The sequence below is a fragment of the Marmota monax genome, unplaced genomic scaffold, assembly GCF_021218885.2.
Source record: "Marmota monax isolate L192 unplaced genomic scaffold, Marmota_monax_Labrador192_F-V1.1 WCK01_AAM20220418_F8-fsc00012, whole genome shotgun sequence".
In the NCBI taxonomy this organism is placed as follows: Eukaryota; Metazoa; Chordata; class Mammalia; order Rodentia; family Sciuridae; genus Marmota; species Marmota monax.
Genome location: NW_026695227.1, coordinates 4170022 through 4187595, shown reverse-complemented (window position 1 = coordinate 4187595; position 17574 = coordinate 4170022). Strand labels below are relative to the sequence as shown.

General features: G+C 34.2%; 1 protein-coding gene across 5 annotated transcripts in view; it reads left to right on the top strand.

Moving 5' to 3' along the window:
* Nucleotides 1–17574, top strand: part of Eps8 (epidermal growth factor receptor pathway substrate 8) — a 163441-nt gene that overhangs the window by 138478 nt on the left and 7389 nt on the right. For all 5 annotated transcript variants that reach the window (XM_046436046.2, XM_046436041.2, XM_046436043.2 and 2 more), the window contains 3 exons: nucleotides 1863–1971; nucleotides 2840–2983; nucleotides 12693–12915. In XM_046436046.2, coding sequence (XP_046292002.1) covers nucleotides 1863–1971; nucleotides 2840–2983; nucleotides 12693–12915 — 476 coding nt within the window. The remainder of the gene's footprint in view (nucleotides 1–1862; nucleotides 1972–2839; nucleotides 2984–12692; nucleotides 12916–17574) is intronic.

Here is a 17574-nt window from a genome sequence, read left to right as displayed (position 1 = left end):
ATAAAATTCCATTGTGTATATACAACATTTTCTTTATCCCATCTTTTATCTATTGATGGATACTTAGGCTGGTTTCATAGTATGTAGAACCCTTACCTTTGGGAGATTGCATTTTATTGATATTCAGATGCAATTCATGTTTTGGAAATGTTCCCAAATTATTGCCTTCTCTACATCTACTCTACACCAAGTGGAATAGTTATTATTCCAAATCAGAAATGGAGGCAAAACATTTTGATACATTCTAAATTTCTTAAGAAACTCTCTAGTACATTTAAAAATCACAAACTGTGATTTTTCAATCAATAACTATAATCACTATCATGTCTAGGTTTAATCTATAGAGGACAAAAAACTGTAAACCATGAAGATCTGTAAATTCTGTAGCAGTTAATAGGTACATTCTAGGTAAACACTTCTGAGGCATACGAGATAGCAGAGACTTCAAATACAACTGCCACAGATTTTTCTTTGTAATGTACCAATTCAGATACCCAGTGGCAGAGTTATTCTACTCTTTGTTATAATACAATCATTTCTCTATTGTCTATAGTGATTATTTTCTAGAACATATGAGAAAGAACACGGGGAGCAGAGACAGAGAACTGACATTTCTGTTTGACTAAATTTTGGAATCTCCTTTATTCCTCAGATGAGATCTTAATATAATATAATGTGAATATATAAAGTAGGTGAAAACAGAGCTATTCCCAAAGAGATAGGGATAGGGAATCTATGGAACACAGGTTTTTACTTATTAACAATATATAATAGTGGCTATAATTTCACTTTTTCCTCCAATCTATATTTTTAACATACCAAAAATAATAGGTTGTGCAGCTTATAGGTCATCATTTCTTCTTGTCCCAGTTGCCCTTCTCAAATGGAGTTCCCACCAAAGAGGTAGCAAATATATGTGATGACAGGATACCTTATATTATAGCTGTCCTCCTGAGACCTTGGTATTTAGCCTTCCAGAGTGGGTAGGTAGTAAGAAGAATGACCAGTTGGCAGGGCAAGAATGACTAAACATCTTATCGCTTTCTGTTTTCTCTCTTGAGGAGATGTGTGAGGAAATGTGGGAATATAAATGGAGGAGATTAGAGAGTAAAATTAGTAAAGAGTTAAATTTTATTGAAATTTATGAAGAAAATATAGATATATCTTAATACATTAGGTTTTATGTATAAAATAATTTTGTATTATATTTTTAATCTGTTAATGCTAATTAGAAGAGATATTTAGTTTTTGAAGTTTTTTTTTAAAATATTTGTTTTCTATGTTCTTAATGTTTATAAAAGATTAAAATATTTATTTCTTTAAAAATGTTAGTGATCCTGTGCCTAATGCATACCTTCCCTTGCAATTTAGATAACCTAACAAAACTTTCCTAAAAATTAACATCCAGTCAAAATTTTTAATATTTTTTAGTTGACTAAGAGATCTTGCTTGATTTAGCAAAATCAACATATAACTTATATTACCATTGTTATCTTTGGTCTCTTTTAATTTTATGAAAAATAAGTAATAGCATTTACTCTTATTTAGCTCTTTCATGGTAGAGATAATGACTAATAAAACAATATGCAATATGTGTATTTATTAAACTAAGAATTCATAGGTTTGGATTCTACAGTTGGCTCTGTACCATCTAGCCTTATGATTTTACATCACTTATTTTTGCCTTACCCATAGTTTGCTTTTATTCCCTGTATTCTGGAAAATATAATAAATAAACTGCCATCTAAATAATTTGTCAGAAAGCTTTCTGGTAAGATTTAGCTTGTCTTAATGTTTTGCTTTTGCTTTCGGCCTTTAAGAAGAGCTAGTAGAATGATAGTCTTTTATCTTCCTCTTTATAGAAATTATGACCCACTCAAAACACAACCGAAGAAATATGCCAAATCCAAGTATGACTTCGTAGCAAGGAACAACAGTGAGCTCTCAGTTCTGAAGGATGATATATTAGAGGTAACAGCATTTTACCTTTTTATGCTCTGAATAAAGTGGATTTATTACATTCCTCTTTTGGTGTGTTTTTAAGCCTTCCTGAAAGAAATGCCAAGGTCAAGAAATTATTCTTCATGTTATATGACTAAGGATACAGCATATGATAGATATTTATATCTATTTAGATGGGGTGGCTACTTTATCTATTATCTGACCCCATAATAATGTCATAGGTTCAAGTAGAAGCTATTTGGAATAAGGGTGGGGTGAAAGAGGATGAATGTCTTGACTTACATTATTTTCTTCCTTCTTCTGGACATTATTCATTTTGGAATCAAGGCAAGTTAACCTTCATATTTAGATGTGAACATTTTAATAGGGCTGCATTTTAATAAGAGAAAACATTCCCTTCTTTCTCTCCCAGTATCCTTGTGCAAGTGTACTCGGCAGTAGTACTGAGCAGTAGTACTGCCAACACCCAAATTTTTCCTAGGTTGTAGCAGAGTTCATCTTCTTGAATATGTAAAATGAATGATCACAATAAATTTTGTCAAAAAATGGTTTTCATACTTTACCTTTCTATTCTAAAAATGAAGACAATAGGACTTTCTAAGATGATCATTTTAGTGCTCTTGAAGTACCTCAAATAATGTAGATGCATTCTGGGGTGGTAATATAGATTTTGGATGGATTCACCATAGAAAATCCATACCTATTCTATACTATTACATGTAATTCTTGGAGTAATCCCTGAGAATCATTAAATCAACTGTAGATTAACCTGAGTTTGTTTATCAGAAGTGAAAAAAATTTGGTTTATGTCTAGGAATGAAATTTGAACTTCATTAATTTTTTTAATGGTAATTATGCCTTTCTTTCATGATGACAGATACTTGATGATAGGAAACAATGGTGGAAGGTTCGAAATGCAAGTGGAGATGCTGGGTTTGTGCCAAATAATATTCTGGATATTGTGAGACCTCCAGAATCTGGATTAGGACGTGCTGATCCACCGTACACACATACCATACAGGTAATTATGATTTTTTAACAAAATTAACAAAATTTCAAATTCATCATTTGGAAAGTATTTAAATACCTTTTGTGAAATACTCATTTTGAGATTTAATTGGCTTCACAGTTTTTTCAACAGCAATTAGTGGGCTAATGGTGAGGACATAGTGAAGAGGTACATATTTTTTTGATTTTTTCCCTAAGGAAATTGCTTAAAATGTTTAATAGTAAATGACTTTCTCTTCAATATGCTTTCCCCCAGCCAACCTACAGTTTTTCTGATATTGGAACAAAACAGTACTTATCTCTTTACCCAGAGTACTCACATCCACCAATGGCTTCCCTTTGATTGAGAGTTGCACAAAGACAGTGGCTAGAGTGTCCAGCAGTTCATTTTTAACAGCCTTTGCCTTTGGAGTCTTTTAAATATTCTGCTCTTGTCCAGCCTTGAATTTGCACTCATCTCACTTTAGACTAATACATGAATATTTTATTCAATTGGATTATAATATTTTTTCCTATTGATTTTAAAGTTAAAACATGTTTATGATATATAGGTTAGATAGGTTAGAATTTCTCATCTCAATCATTGAATTCTTCTTGAAGCCCATGGTTGGTTTTCAAGGTTTCAGTAACCTTGATCATTTCATTCATTGTAACAGCTGAATTCACACTCTGTTAAACTCCTGAGATTTTAGTCCTCTGTTGGACTCTCTAGAGTGAAGTCTGCTAACAGAGCCAGAGTAGATGAACTCTCACATGCACATAATCTCTGAACCTAGGGTAGCTTCTCACCCCTTCCCTCCAGGAATAATTACTTTTAACATTCAGAGTCTTGAGAAGAGGATCATGTCTAACCCCATAATCATATCATGGATTCATGTTGAAGCTTCATAGATATTTCATAGGTTTATTTTTATCCCAGGAGCAGGCTTGATAAACTATGGATTATCCAGGCCTAGAATTGTGATCATTGTCCTGCTGCCTTGATGAGTTACTTGCACATGTGGCTCCTCATGATGCTCAGGCCTAGTGCAGATCCTGAACTTGTCCAGAGGGACTGACTTTATTAGAGTCTCTGCATCAAGAAAAATTTAAAATAAAGAATTATTGTATTGTTTCTATAGCTCTATAACCTAAAGTGATGGCAGTTGGAAATTCTATTTCCTGTACTTAAGTTTTGCCTGGCCTAACATGCATATATATTATGTACTTAATTTATGTTCATCGTTTGTCATTAGCTGTTGATGCCAAAGAAGGAGTTTGAGTTATTCAAGGTATGATCTGCTCCATTCCTGTGGATTTTTGAAGTGACTTAGTTTTTATGTGTTTCTTTTCTAAGTTTGTACTTTTCTTATTTTAAGTTGTGGTTACCTGGTATAATATAGGCTTCTGTCTGGTTTATGAATGTCAGCTTTTCATTTTCTTTCCTATAAAGGTTTTTGCCTTTTTTGTAACCCAGTTAAGTCTCAATATTTCCATTCTGTGAATATTTTCATGAAATTGACCCAGATGCTGTAAAATTGATTAGAAATCATAATCTAGAGCTTATATATATGATATTAATATTGTTATATTATGATTGTATTATAATGTAATTATTCTTACATAATTATACTACATATTACATGATTATATATTATTAAATACATTATTATATTTAGGTTCTTATAGGTGTTCCAAAAGTACTCTCAATGGGACAAAATGTGTTAAATAGTGATAGAAAGTATGCTTGAAATTAAGACTAGAATAGAACACTGCTATTTATCCTTGAAATGTATGGGATTTTTCAAATATTTAACTCATGAGAAGCCATAAGAATGACTAGTGACAAAGGATATCCCTAATTCCATGTGTGAGAAGCCAAGACTTTATATTAGATGTTAAAAATGATTATTCAAGTTCATTTTTACTTTTGTGCAGGGTAGTTAGGAATAGGCAGACTTCAAAAAAGAAAAAAAAGGTATTTAATTTTGCAAATAATATAAATTCAAAGTATTTTCCCCAATTGAGATTTCCTAAGAAAGAGTCTAATGTCTATTGCCTTTTCCTGTTTGCTATCCATTCTTGTTTTGTTCTTTGGTTCTGATTCCTGGCTTGAGCCATAAGTTGACTTTTCTGTTTAAAGCTTGCTTCTGTCTAAAACCAAACCAAAATGGTTAGTACATATTATGGGTAGAGAGAGAGAGTACTTTTGGAAAACATAAAATCTATTCCTCTTTTCTTTAACAGAACCTCATCTTACATTTTTGTCAACTTTGGCACAACCAAGAATTTTTTTTAAGTGCTCACAAGTTTCAGGAGTGTGTTTTGCTACTTTGTGTAAATAGAAACTTGTGGTCCTTCTAGGGATTGACTGCTTTGACTATTTCCTGTAAAACTTCTCAACACTGTCTTGCTGTCTTCTGAATATTTCTGAATGCCATGAATACAGTGATGTGTGTAGAAGATCTGTGTGTGTGTGTAAGAATTGTTTATATTGGGGCCCTACTTTTAGAAACTATTAAAAATAATCTGCTTTTTAACACTTGCTGGAAATTTTGGGCTCAACAAAAGCACAAAGATCTTGTGTAAATTTTTAATAAGTAAGCTTGACAGTCTGCTATCTGGCACAAATCCTGCTCTGAAATGATTCCTATTCTAGAAGCATTTTATAACATATCTTAAAAAGTGAATAGAGTAAGATGGAAAAGAAAGCATTCTTAGAAATATATACTAGTCATTTTTATATCTTTTTTTTAAAGAGAGAGAGAGAGAAGAGAGAGAATTTTAATATTTGTTTTTCAGTTTTTGGCGGACACGACATCATTGTTTGTATGTGGTGCTGAGGATCGAACCCGGGCCGCACACATGCCAGGCGAGCGCTCTACCGCTTGAGACACATCCCCAGCCCCATTTTTATATCTTTACAACAATGTTACAGATATACCTCTACTAAAATATCTAAAGAAAAATACTGCTGCTTATTTCAGAATGACAGTGAAGATATCATATTTATGTAGATTCCAGTAATGTTAATGCCTTCACTTTATAAACTAGATTACAGTTTATATCATGCTAACTTTTTCATTCATTATTTTCATAAATATTTATTGAGTGCCATCATCTTGCACTAGGTAGAAGGAATAATAGGAAGTCCAGCACTGAGTAGATCCTCCCTGAAAACCTGTTTTGTATGTCTTCAGGTCCTGGATCATATGTCAGGGCTCTTCCCTTTCCTTGGTGCTGCCATATTAGGAGCAGCAACCATTCCTCCCTCCTCACATATAGCCTGTACACTTTCCCCTTCCATCTGTCTCTTCCATCCAATGGTAGAAAAACTTTGAAGGAATGTAAAGATGTTTCCTCTAACAGAAACATTTAGATCCCATCCTGTACTGCAGCAGGACCTCTGTGACTCATTCCTGAAGCAGGCTTTTACACCCACAAGCAGCAATGGTGTTACACCCCAAGGAGATAATGCCAGTGGTCTGTGCTCATGCTGCACCAGGCATTCTTTTAGCATTTCAAAAATATTAATTCATGTAATTCCCAAAATAGTCTTGTGAAGTAGGCACATTTGACATGGGGAACTCAGTTACAGGAGGAACAACTTGCCCATGGTTACACAGCTGCATGGAGAAAGGATGAGGACCCAGTCCCCAGGATTCAGACCCTATGCTCTGATGCACTCTGCTGTACCAGGGAATAGAGCTGCCATAAGGTTGTTATAATTTTTCACTGCATGAGTGCTTAAAGTGACATTTTCTCAGAAGAGCTTTACCATGCATTATACTGTGATTAATAGTTGATTTGATCAGTCATAATTCTTAGAATTAGATTTTTACCTTATGTATCTATTTCTTGGATTTTGCCCATTCTTTCACTTAAAAATTAGGAGCTGGGTGTAGTGGCACACGCCTGTAATCCTAGCAGCTTGGAAGGCCGAGACAGGAGAATGGGGAGTTCAAAGCCAGTCTCAGCAAAAGTGAGGCATTAAGCAACTCAGTGAAACCCTGTCTCTAAATAAAATACAAAATAGGGCTGGGGATGTGGCTCAGTGGTCAAGTGCCCCTGAATTCAATCCTGGTACCCCCCCTTCCAAAAAATTTAGAAAATAACCCAAATAGTATGATTCACTTAGAAAGTGGACATCTTGTGAGTGGTGGAAATAAGGGAATTAGATATAAACTATTTCCATGTAATGTCTGTATTTTTAAAATATACACAGTTATGTCTCTTATTTTCATCCATAATTTTACATTTCTGCTAAAGAAGAAGTGTATGTGGATTGCAGAACTTTTGGGGTAAAAGGCTAATTGTTCATGCACTTTCTGTCAGAAATTCTGTTCCGATGGCAGGATGTTCCTACCTGGCACTGGCAGTGAATAGGTGTTGAATTGTCACCTGAGTTCCCTGAGAGTCCAGGCTATTTAATATCCTCACATTTGGAGTGATCTTTTACAGCTCTCTGAAGACAGCCATTCCCACCTAATGTGTTTTCCCTGTGGCTTCAATGGTGTTAAAAATAAAGAGGAAGATAATAAAGAATTTACAAAAGATACAGGGAAATTTAAAAATTGAACAAAACCACAGGGAAGAGAAGTAAATGCTTTTGAGTAATTATGGAGAAATGATATGGCTTTTGATGTTTTTAAAGTTTGTTACAGCACACTCTAGGGTTTTGTGGTAGTTTGGCTGGGTAGCAGATGGACATCCTGGGTTCTTTCTCTCCACTTGGAATCTACCTACCATACAGTTTCCTAATATTTCTTCTGACTTGATTCCCAGAATTCTAGTGACTGTGCATCTACTAGAACTACCCTTTGTCATAGAGATTCTTGTGCTGTGTGTCAGGAGCAGAAATCACCTCCTCCCCTGCTCTTATTTCTAATACACCCAATGATAAAAAAAAGTCTTTTATTAAGTATTTAGCCTTGTTATTACTATTACAGATATTCTTACTCTACTAACATTCAGCTAATTGTGAATGTCCAGTCTTTGTGGTCTTGTGAATTCAACACAGTTTCCCTTCCCCTCTCTTTCCTTGCTATTGTGATACTGTGGGAAAAGTCCAAATCTGTGTGTTAGTAGTTGAGGGTTCTGCTACGATGCAGCTATAGAACCTTAAAGATTGAGAATTTTATATTTCTGTGTTTCAGCTTGTTTGGTTGTAAAGTAGGAGTCATGTTATATGGTCTCTACAATCCAGTACGGATACAGAATTTGTTTTTCTTATGTGCGTGTTTAAATATCCCTAAACTAAGGGTGGAAATATTTTCTAAAGGGAATTAATGAGCAACCAACACTACTAATCAGCACATTGTACATGCTTTGTGTTTTAAAGTCAATACTGATAGTCAGAAAATATTGGACAGAGAGTGATCATTTTTTTAATGATGCCTTCATGTTCTTCCAGCCAGACCTATTTCCTGATAATACACAGTTCTTTAAAGTTTCTTTTTAAAAAAAATTCATCACAGAAGATTAAGCTCAGTAATTAGAGACAGGGTTTACTTTTTTGTTGGTTAAGCAAACTTTACTGTGTATATTTAAAGTATGCAACATAATGTTATAAGAGGAAAAATATATATGCAGTCGTACAGTATAGCAAAATAGTTATAGTAGTAAAACAAATTAATACATCCCTGATATCATATAGTTTCCCATTTCCTCCAAGAATAGCAATAGTCTACCCAGTCAGGAAAAATGCTGAATATGCTATGATTAATTAACTAGGGCCCTCACATTGCACATTAGATCTTCCTACATGTTCATCCTTCATGTTCACCACTATGCAGCACATGTCCTGATCTCCCTAGTTCCTCCCTCCCCAGCCACCCTGGTAACCACTGTTTTATTCTCTATTTATATATATTTTACCTTAAGGATGGTTACTTTTTATTCTGCCTCATGTATTGACATTTCCCCATATATTTTTTTGTGACAGTTTGAATAATACCCACTCTAAAATATATAATTACTGTCCAACATACACATGCACACAATTATATGCTTTCAAGTTCAAAACTAAAATTATGCCATGATGTATATTTCCTTTTATAAAGTCAACTATTAGATAAGAATTTATCTTACATTTAATGTATTCTAATTGTATACTTTATAAGCTATTAGAATAAAATTAATATGTATTTTAATATTTAACAGATTAATGCACAAATAGTTGCTACTGAAATACTACTCTAAACTGTTTATCTTATGGTATAATTGATGTGATTAGTTTTACATGGCTAGATAAGAGTAATATAAATTTAAAACCTCCTTCATTGGTTGATTCGTGGGCAAGTAATTCTACTGTCAAAAACCAATTTGCTCCTGTTTTCTGATATTTTATGTAAATTATAATTGATATTATTTTAGTTTCATCTCCTGTGTTAATTTTCTCATTTAATGTGATTTGCTCCGTTTTCCTAATAGCAATTACTTGGCGAGCTCTCAGAGGTAACCCACACTCATTCCCTCCTGGCAATTCTTTTAATATAATTTTTTGGATTCAATCTCTGGACTTAACACCCTCCAAATGTTCCAGCTGTGCTTAGTTTTCATTGCAGAGTTCCAGAGAGACCAAGTTTAGAGAAAAATGTGTAATTCAGAGAAGGTTAAAATTTTAAAAACAGTTCAATTTTAATGGCTTTTTTGGGCTTGTTACTTGCATAATTTCCCTCCTGAAGCAGTGTCTTGCATGAATCAGGAGTTCATCTCTCAATAACTTTAACCCTTGAGAATTCTCACTCAGCTTTCATTGCTAAATCAAAGTGACTCATTCCAACTTAATTATGAATAAGAAAGTAAATTTCCTATGAGGTCTAGTAATTCTAACTTCTTCCAGAGAAAGTCAAAAGGAGAGATTTTTGTCTTGAACAGAACTCTATATTTGTGAGAAAAAAATGGGTAAGAGTTAGGAAATGACCGTTCATGGTGCAAACATGGGTCCACCCCAGGCTGCCAAGCTGACAGCTTTGTCTGAAGCTGAGGGGTTTGTGGGAATGCGAGACTTTCAGTGCTAATTACTAAGAAAGTCCCAGGCAACTAGAAGGAGTTGGTCAAGATTTCATCTGTATTTGGAGCTCCAGAACCTTTGGCACAGAAGGAAACAGCTCAGAGTGCTTTTTCCCTCTAAGACTTTCCATTAGTTGACGGGCATTGAAGTCATCAGTTCTTTAACCTTCAAGCAGAAATAGCCAAGAGGCAGGAATCGAACAGTAGGTAAAGTGAAAAAGATAGGGAGGGAAACAAAAGTGATGTCAGCAATCAATACTGATTCTGCTTCCTCTATGTCATGGCTTACCAACCAGTTCACAGATTGGCTGTCTTGGTTGCCTTCTTAGCACAAGGAAGACACTTTTTCTTGCTTTTCATGTCAGAAGTTGGAAGCAGGAGGCAGGAGGAGAAAAAGGAAAATATGCAAGTAAATATGATATAAATCATGAAAAAATTTCACATGGGCTTGGATATTTTTATATTGGTTTTATTTTTTAAAAAATCTCTTGTTCTGTTAGATCATACCAATGAAGTTGTGTTATATAGCAGTGACAGATAATGACGTGAGGCACAGAACATTTGGTGAGCCTGTCTTTAGGCTCGATTGTGATAATAACATACAGTGTATTCAGTTTCTCATAGCATTATTTGATGGATAGCAAAACACTGGCTGTTCTTGTTTTTTATGATAGCAGAAAATATGAATCATATCGTGCAATGCAGAACTATCGCTTTTTGGTTTATTTCAGCTTTATAAACAATAAACTCTGACACTTTTGAAGCATTAATGTGAGAATTCATTAACCCTTTATGAAATTACATGCAAAGAATATTCTGGTCAAGGGAACATTGAATATATTTTGGGGTGACTTTGGTGTGTGCTAAGTATTGAGTTTTGGTGATGTTTGCAGTATTTTGGTTGCTTTAAATATCTTATTGGCCCAAATATAGGAAGAATATTTTGTGGAGTATAGTAATAATAATAATAATGCATTCTAATATATTATTTCTATTTTAGAAATGCTTCAGGTCTTGAATGCTGGGGCAATTAGCAATCTGTTTCTGTCCCATCTAACTTCAGGGCAGAATCTTGCCCCTCTTCGCTTTTTCTTCTTCCCTCGATGCCTGTGTCCTCCCTGCCCTCTGTCTCCCCCAGTACTTGGCAGCATTATAATGCCCTCTTTCAGTTCTGCTTCCATCCTTGCCTTACTCCCTTCCCACCTTCCCCACCCTGCTGGTTGGCAAGTGTTGGCTTTTAAGAGACGGCTCAGGAGAACGCAGGCTCCTCCCCGTGCAGTTCCACAGGTGCTGTTCATTTGCTGTGAAGGCAGTCATGATGAAGGCCAGCATGTTGTTTTCTAAGTAATTTTAATTTTGAAATGTGGTGTGTGTGTTTGTTTTTTTATTTCTGTGGAAGTTGGGGAGGAGGAATCACTTGAAATCAATGTTACCTTATATTTGGGCCAATTTAAAATGTAGAAATAAATACTGTTCTAATCAAAGGACCAGATTGCCAAAAGGTCTTAATGCATTTTATATGTTAATCCTAAACTTTAGGATAATTAAATTGTACCACCACGCAGTATTTAAATCATACCTCAATTACAAGGCATCACTCTCTTTGATTCTAAAAAGAAGATGTGCCTTTTGAGAATTTGGAGCCTCTTATAAGTGCAGTTATTTATTAGTTAAAATTATTTTGTTTAGATTTAAAATTTTAACTGTTGTGTTTTTTAGTAAGAAATATACATACTGTTTTATAGTAGCCAATATTTATGGTTTAAAAATTATTGAGAAGCATTGTTTATTTTTAATCACATCTGCCTTTTTAAATACAAATCCCAATATACCTTTTTTTTTATAGTTTGTGAGTTGCAGCCATCCACATTAACCAAAGACCATAACTTTTTTTTCCTCAGTATTTCTTTTTGGTACATTGTAGTTGTAGATAATGGTGAAATTTATTGTCAAATAGTCATACATGCACACAATATAACAATATAGTTTGGAAATATATATTTTGTGTGTGTGGTGCTGTGGATCAAACCCTTGACCTTGAGTATCCCAGGCAAGAGCTTACCACTGAGCTGCACCCCAGCCCTGAAGACCATGTCTATATCCTTACACCATCCACCCTACAACATACCCATTTTAACAAGAAAAATTCTGATTTTAATAAATTAGCATGGAGATTGTGGCAGAAAGTGTTATATCTTGAAATAATTGAGATCAATGTTTTAAAAATTATTTATTTTAGAGCATAGTCCTTATGAGAACATTGCTCCTCTCCTTAATAAATTACTTATAGTATATATTTAAAATAAGGAGCAAGTGATGCTTAATGCTATTGACATTGACTTCCAGTGCCATTGAAATCACTAGTAATTATTTTCTGTAAAACCAGAAGTCATTTGATCTACCCTGGTCTTGTATGAGTTCAATACCAAATTTAGTTTTCTTGACATTTATTATTATAATACTGTTTGCTCTTGGTGTATCATTGCTACTTGTTACACTTACATGTTGACCTTGAACAAATATGTAGAATGTTTAAAAGATTATTTTTAATTATTATTCACTATATAGGATCAGAAGTGTATATATGTATGATACACATATGCAAAATTATTATAGACTTGCAAATAAGCTTAAAATACATAGCAAATGATGTCCTGTCAATGTATAATTTATTTTCTAAATATAGGTACTTTTCAAAAATTTCAAGTTAATTATTTGTCATTTTATAGAAACAAAGGATGGAATATGGTCCAAGACCAGCTGATACTCCTTCTGCCCCATCACCTCCTCCAACGCCAGCTCCTGTTCCTGTCCCCCTTCCACCTTCTGTACCAGCACCTGTTCCTGTGTCAAAGGTCCCAGCAAATGTAACACGTCAGAACAGCAGCTCCAGTGACAGTGGTGGTAGCATTGTTCGGGACAGCCAGAGACACAAACAAGTGCCCGTGGACCGTAAGTTTCCAGGGAGGCAAAAAAGTTTCTTCTGTGAATTAAAAGCACTGTTAAGTAAAATATTGTTTATTCTTGATTCTGTTGTTATTAGATATTATTAAATATGAACTATACTCCTTTATACTTGCATGGTCTTCATAGATTAAGGAGATTTTTCACCTCGTTTCTCATTGTTTAAAAACTCTGATTAGCAGGAAGTTCCCTCCATTCTCTCCTGTAAGTATTTCTACACATATTCCAATGTTGTGGCAGTTGAATGCTTGCTCAGGAGTTCCATATACTAGAATTTGTATACCAAAGCATCACTAACTGGCCCTGTGACCTTCAACAATTGAATAATCCTCTTTGTATATTAGTGTCTGAACAGTGGGAACAAAAATAATGGTGTCTGCTTTCATAGAATGAGTGTGCAAATTCAATGATAATGCATGTTCAGTGTTTAGTCCAGTGCTTCTCAGCCAGAGGTGACTTTACCTTTCTCTCCCTTCCCCTGCGGACATTTGATATCATCTGGGGCATGTTTACTGACATCAGTGGGCACAGGCCAGAGATGTTTAGCAGCATTCTGTAATGCACAGGACAGCTGCATTCAACAGGATTACTTGGTCCAAAATATCACCCATGCTGAGGTTGAAAGTCTGGTTGATTTGACCACCATGTGATATATTATAAGCAGTCAGTAGATATATTCTGCTGTCATCATTGTTTTCCTCTTTCTGCTTCTCATATCTGTTATTCTCAAATGCACAATCTCACTAGCTTACTATAATTGTCTGCCAAAAATGATCTCAGACATACCCTTCAAATTCAGATTTCATGTAATTTAGACTGCAGGTTTGGTTCATATTTTCATAAATGTAAATTTGATTTTTTATAGAATGGTTTCTATGAAAACCAATTTAAATAAACTGACAGAAAAGACACAAAAGACAATCTGGCCAACTTTGAATTATCTTTGTTAGTATTGGAAAGAACAGGAAGTTTTGAAAACTGAGGTAAACCTTAGGTAGTTTTTATTTTACTTTGTAGTATACCATTTTTTCTTTTTTAAAATATTTTTTATCCAAATTGTTTTTAAAGAATTGTAATATTACTTTGATTTACCTATACTTGTCATATACAACTCTTGGAAAACTAGAGGCCAGGAAGACATTTCATATAGAAAGATGAGTGTGTGCATGTGAGTGTGTGTGTGTAAAATGGATATATCCAGTTCTGTCAATTTGGGACTCTGAAGGTTTTGTATTCTTTTCTCCATATGAATATATAAATATACTTTTACTATAAATGCTCAATCTGTTTCCATTTTTTTAAATACTTTATGTTGTGGAAAAAGAACAATTCCCAGCTTATTCTTCAAACCAGATCTCATTTCTGACTTCCAGACACACGTATTCAAATATTAACTTTATTGCTGAGATCAGATACCTGATTCATATTAAAAACTAAAATCTCAAATCCTTTTCACCCTACTGTTTTTTTTTCATTTTAGTAAGTTTTAGCCATATCTATTTTGTTACGACTTTTTTTTTATACTGGGGATTGAATTCAGGGGTGCTTAATCTCTGAGCCACATCCCCAGCTTCATGCCTCCACCTTTTTTTTTCTTTTTGAGGCAGGGCCTCATTAAGTTGCTGAGTGAGGCTGGCTTCAAATATGTAATCCGTCAGCCTCAGCCTCCCGAGTTCCTAGGATTACAGGCGTGCACCACTGTGCCTGGCTCCGTTGTGATCATTCTTGATAGAAACAATTTAAAAAAGAACTAAAACTATTACTATTTAACTTCTGGAAATTCTGGTTAAGTACAATAAGCACACGCCTACTTTTATATATTACTTTCTCTCCCAGGGTGTAGCTGATTTAAATACCTTCTTCTTCATATCTTAATCTTACCAGAAAACTAAAGGAAAAATGAAATTTTACAAAAGCATTTAGCTCTTTCTGTTCAGCAAAAACAACTGTGTGTATGACTATGTGTAAGTGTGAATAACCATAATAAAATATAATGTGCTACATGTAGATTTTTCAAACAGATGGTTTTTACAGACACTAAAGTAATAATTTTAAGATGAAAAAGTTCTTATTTTTTAAAATATTTTTAGTTGCTTTGATTATTTTCTATTATTTTAGATCTTTATTATTTTCATTTATTTATTTATTTATTCATTCATTTATTTATTTATATGCAGTGCTGAGAATCGAACCCAGTGCCTCACACATGCCAGGCAGGTGCACTACCACGGAGCCACAGCCTCGGCCTTGTGATGAGAAAGTTCTATAAATATTTTATTGATTTCCCTAAGGAAAACTTTCCTCTTAAGGAAATGACTGTTCCTTTCTTCATTCTTCCCACAAGTTTGTGACATTTCCCTCCTTTGTTAGGTCAGCACAATAATCTTTGACACCATGGTCCTCTTTTTTCCAGGCCTACGGTCAGAGTTCATAAGCATCCAGTCCCCATTTGGAACAGTATGTGGATTGGAACAGTTTGTTCTTTGTCCAACTCTAAGAAGCTAAGAATAACCTAATGGGAAAGAGGCATAGTTAGAATATTTTAAAGATAGAGAACTCTCTTGATAATTGTAACTCATCATTTTCAAGTCTGTTTTTCATAAGTAAAAGGATGATATTGGCATATAAAATATAAACATCTCTCCCCAAATTAATACATACACTTATTTCCTTAAAATAATAAAATTTGCAATTACTTTTGTGAAGTTCTTTTTAAAAGTATCTCAAAGGTATAGTTTGACATTGAACAAAAGTAATTTTTTATAAAACTTATTTATTTCTTAATATCACTCCTTCGAGGACATTTTTTTCTCTCAATGAATGTTAGAACTTGGTAACAATCATTTAGAATCAAACAGACATGTTTAGTTGTGTATATGTTGGAGAGCCAGATTTGTCTCAAAAATGCCCATTTATGTTATGTACATTCTCTGCTTTTTGCCTAAACCTCTCATAAAAATAAAATAGGAGTAACTAGAAAGTGAATACCCATAAAAATGTTATCGAATAGTCATGGTGGACAAGAACCATCATGCCTATTTTTAAAATACAATAAATGGCCACAGTTAATATCCCCTTTGCTGCTGTGTAACTGTGTGTTACCTATTTAGAGTAGCTGCTGGGAGCCATGTGTCATATAAACTGTTTGAATTGGTTTATCGCAGAATCCACAAAGATCCTACACTTATCACTATTGAAATGTTAGTCCTTCTATTTGAGTTTAATCTGTTGTAATCAGAACTGTTATTTTAGAAAGAGGTGTGAAGTTAGTCTGATTTGTTGTGTGCTTGAACATTGAAAATGGAAACCAAAAGCCAGGAGCATGTTAGAAAGAGGCTTTTTTATTTCCTGGTGGAAGACTATACCACTGACTGGTGATCCTCAGTGTGGTGGCTAAGTCAGTGTGTGAGAAAATAAATCCTTTGGTGTGGTGGTACTTTTTAAAAATTCCTTTGAGACAGACTCATACGCTGTATAATGTAGTAATTTAAGAATCGGTTAATGAAATGCAGGTGATGTGATACTTAAATACAATAATCAATAGTATTTTTTCTCACTTTATCTTGTACTTCTTCCTTTTTTTCTTTTTGCCTCTTCCCTCCCTCTTTTCTTCTTTTGACTTCTAAAAAAGGTTTCCTAAATACTCAAGGTATTAAAAAATTAGACTGAAATAATGCTATCTGATTATTTCACACTTTTCCCTTATTTTACAGGGATACCAAACACTTTCTAAAACATTTTACCTGAAAAGAAAAGAAAAAGGTGTAGAACAGCAATGTAATAATGGTCACGAAAACCTCCCTGAGGGAGAAGATCATTGCCACTTCCCAAGTTGATTAGTTAATTGGATTACTGTATCAGTAATTTTGTTTTTAACATTTTGAAAACAATATACAGATTGTTTATTGTGACATTTTTGTTTTTAATTCTTGAAACAATATACACATAACTTAATGTACTGATGTATGTATACACACACTTTAAAAATGCACACGCAAACACATTATTCACATTCTTATACTTGCTTTTTTCCCTGGCTTCCTCAAAGTGGTAGTTCAACCATGCATCTTCCCCAGAAGCATAAATGGCTGGGGGAGGACAATAGTGAAATCAAAGGTAGTCTCAATGACTCGGACCATAAAACAGGCCTGAGCTGAAAGTCAGAACATGTAGTTCTAGCTAAATTCTATTTCTAATTAACAATGTGACTTGGACAGATCATTTCTCTGTTTGGCCTCTATTTTTTCATCTGGTTATTTAAGGGGTTTGTATATGATGATTTGCAAGGTCTCTCACAGTAAAAAATTCAGGAGAATGCCTCCTTCATTAATTTGTTCAGTAAGCATTTATGGAATCACTACATTTCCCAAGTACTGGGGATATAGAATTAAACAAAACAGGGAAAATCTCCTTTTGTCCTCAGGCTTACATTTTAATGAAAGGAGATAGATATACAGTGACATATTAAGAGAATATTAGAGTGTTAGTTTGGAGAATAATATAAGCTCTGTAAATGGAGAATGCTGTTGGGGGAGGGAGTGACTATAGTTTAAATAGCTCAGGGGGTATCTGAAGGAGAGGAAAGAGGAACCCTCTGGATATTTAGGGGACAACATTTCAGGCTAAGGAGGCTGGAATGGCCTTTAA